Raw genomic sequence first — 2782 nt, 5'->3', positions numbered from 1 at the left:
TTAATTACATTACACTTAAAAAATGTATGGTTCCTATCTTCCAAAAGATCATCACAAAAAACACACTTCAAGTTAGAGAAAGAAAAGTCAATACCTCTATACAATAAGAGATCTTTAGTGGGAAGTCTATTAACAAAGAGTCTCCAACCGAAAGCTTTAATCTTGAAAGATAACTCCACCTTCTAAATTAATTCCAATGCCCCATCACACCTATTGAGCGGACCAAAAGGAATACGTGAACACACATAATGAGAATAACAAGAAGAAACCGAAAAACCCCTTTCCGGATCAAGAGACCAAGACACCGTATCCTTAACAACATTCACCCCTCCAAAAGCTTCTAATCGACCCTGCAATTCCAAAAAAAAAAAAGATGAAAAATACGGCCCCTCCGCCACACTAAAGGGAATTCCCAAATCTCCCCACAACCACACACTATCACACCAACCCCGCATTCCCGCCACCGATACTTTCTTCAAAGAAAAAGCTAAATAAAGATCCGGAAATTCATCCTTCAAACAAACATTCCCTAACCAATGAGCTTCCCAAAAGGGAGTATTAAAATCATTTCCAATATTAAAGCAACAGTTGGACACAATAGGATCCTTATAAGATGAAGAGAAAATCCCAATCTTTAAAATATCTCGCCACCAGAAGGAAGAAGAAGAATGTTTGTAAGAATCACCTTCACAAAAGACTAACATCGATAAATCACCGTACCGGGCCTTCAACACCTCATACCACAAAGATTTGCTAACTTGAATAATTCTCCATCTCCACTTGTTCAAAAGAGCAAGATTGAACTCGACAATATTTTTTACGGCTAATCCTCCCTTCCAATACGGTAAAGTCACCTCCTTCCAACTCACCCAATGAATCTTCCTCTTCTTCTCCACACCCCCACAAGAAATTACTTTAAATCTTAGTAAATTCTTTTACCACCTTAACCGGCATCTTGTAAAAAGATAAAGTAAATACGGTAAGAGAACTCAAAATATACTTCAAAAGAGTAATCCTTCCTCCAAGGTTGAGAAAGCGATTCTTCCAACCCACTAGTCGTTTTCTCATTTTATTCAAGAGAGGAAACCAAGATGATTCTTTCCTAGGATTGAAACCAATTGAAATTCTGAGAAAGGTAAAGTTACTTTCTTCATTTTTACAAGAAAGGTAGAAAGCGACGACTTCCAAAAAATAAGGCGAGACATTAACTCCAATCAACTTACTTTTATGAAAATTAATTCCAAGACCCGCAACAAGTTCAAAAGCCCTTAAAACGGTCTTCACCGCCTTCACATGCTTCCAAGTCCCTTTTCCTACCAACAAAGTATCATTCACAAATTGGGGAATATCCACCCCACAACTCCTACGAATTACAAATTTCTCAAATTCACCAATTTCCGTTGATTTTCTAACCAACCTAGCAAGAGCCTCCGCCACTATAACAAAAATAAAAGGCGATAAAGGGTTACCTTGTCTTAATCCTTTCTTAACAATAAAGTCCTTAGTTGGACTTCCATTAACCAACACCGACATGTTACTTTTGAAAATAATAACCTCCACCCATTTCCTCCATTTCTCCCCAAAACCCATTCTTACCAATAAGTAGCGAAGAAAGTCCCAAGACACTTTATCATACGCTTTCTTAAAGTCTACATTGAAAAGAAGACAAGAACTTCCCTCTTTTCTAGCATAGTCAACCACCTCGTTTGCCACTAAAACACCATAGAGTAATTGTCTCCCCGAAACGAACACACTTCGACAATAAGATATAATAGAATTCAAAACTCTTTGCAATATTCCCGCTAACAATTTAGTTAGAACTTTGTACATACATCCCACTAGGCAAATAGGTCTATAATCATTCAAACTTAAAGAATTTGAGGACTTAGGAACCAACGACAAAAAAGAAGAGGACACCACCTTAGACAACTCACCTCCTCCATAAAAGCAATCAAATAACCTCAAAAAATCTTCTTTAATAAAGTTCCAACATCTTTTAATAAAAAGAAATGAAAATCCATCCGGCACCACACTTTTAGAACATCCACAATCCCCAATAGCTTCCAAAATCTCTTCCTCTTTCAAAGGACTTTCAAGTCACCGCATATCTTCCTCGCTAATTTTATAAAAAAAAATCCCATCTAAAAACGGACTCCCTTCTTCTACGCCTCCAAACTTGCTAGAAAAATGACGAACTATTTCCTCCTTTACATCTTTAACCGAAGATAGCGAACCACTCGAAGAATTAATTGGACCGATGTGATTGTGTCTCCTTTTATCCTTCATAATTTTGTGAAAAAACCACTATTAGAGTCACCTTCATTAAGCCATTTCAATCTCGATTCTTGAACTAACATGTTCTCTTTAATACGCAAATTAGTCCAAAATCGATTTGTTGCTTCCTTCCTATTTCTTATGATTTCGGGATGTAAATCAACCGTTTCCAGTTCCAACAATTGATCCCCAAAATTTATATCCTCAACTCCTTCCTCCACTTTCAAATTAATTCTACCGAACACCTCATTGTTCCACCATTTGAATCTTTCTTTAAGTAGACGAAGTTTTTCTTTCAAAACAAAATCCCCCCACCCTCCACCTTAAACCCTTTCCATTCTTTCTCATCAAAAGGAAAGAGGAAGTGAAAATTAGAAAATGGCTGCAAAGAAAGTGGAGGAGATTCAGAAGAAATTGGGAACAATGACTTATCCAAGATCAAATGCATATGTACAATCTTTTTTATTTGTTGGCATGAAGCGCTATGCTCTTCTAGAATGGATCTTGG

At 37.0% G+C, this 2782-nt stretch overlaps 1 protein-coding gene across 1 annotated transcript; it reads right to left on the bottom strand.

The window, feature by feature from the left end:
* Positions 1 to 915: 915 nt before the first annotated feature.
* Positions 916 to 1590, bottom strand: LOC131613439 (uncharacterized). Its single transcript, XM_058885109.1, has one exon. It carries the CDS (start codon positions 1588 to 1590, stop codon positions 916 to 918), a length of 675 nt encoding a protein of 224 aa, XP_058741092.1.
* Positions 1591 to 2782: the final 1192 nt, after the last annotated feature.

Source organism: Vicia villosa, linkage group LG6, assembly GCF_029867415.1.
Source record: "Vicia villosa cultivar HV-30 ecotype Madison, WI linkage group LG6, Vvil1.0, whole genome shotgun sequence".
NCBI lineage: Eukaryota > Viridiplantae > Streptophyta > Magnoliopsida > Fabales > Fabaceae > Vicia > Vicia villosa.
Note: the sequence above shows the minus strand (reverse complement) of the source record. Positions and strands in the feature narration are given on the sequence as shown.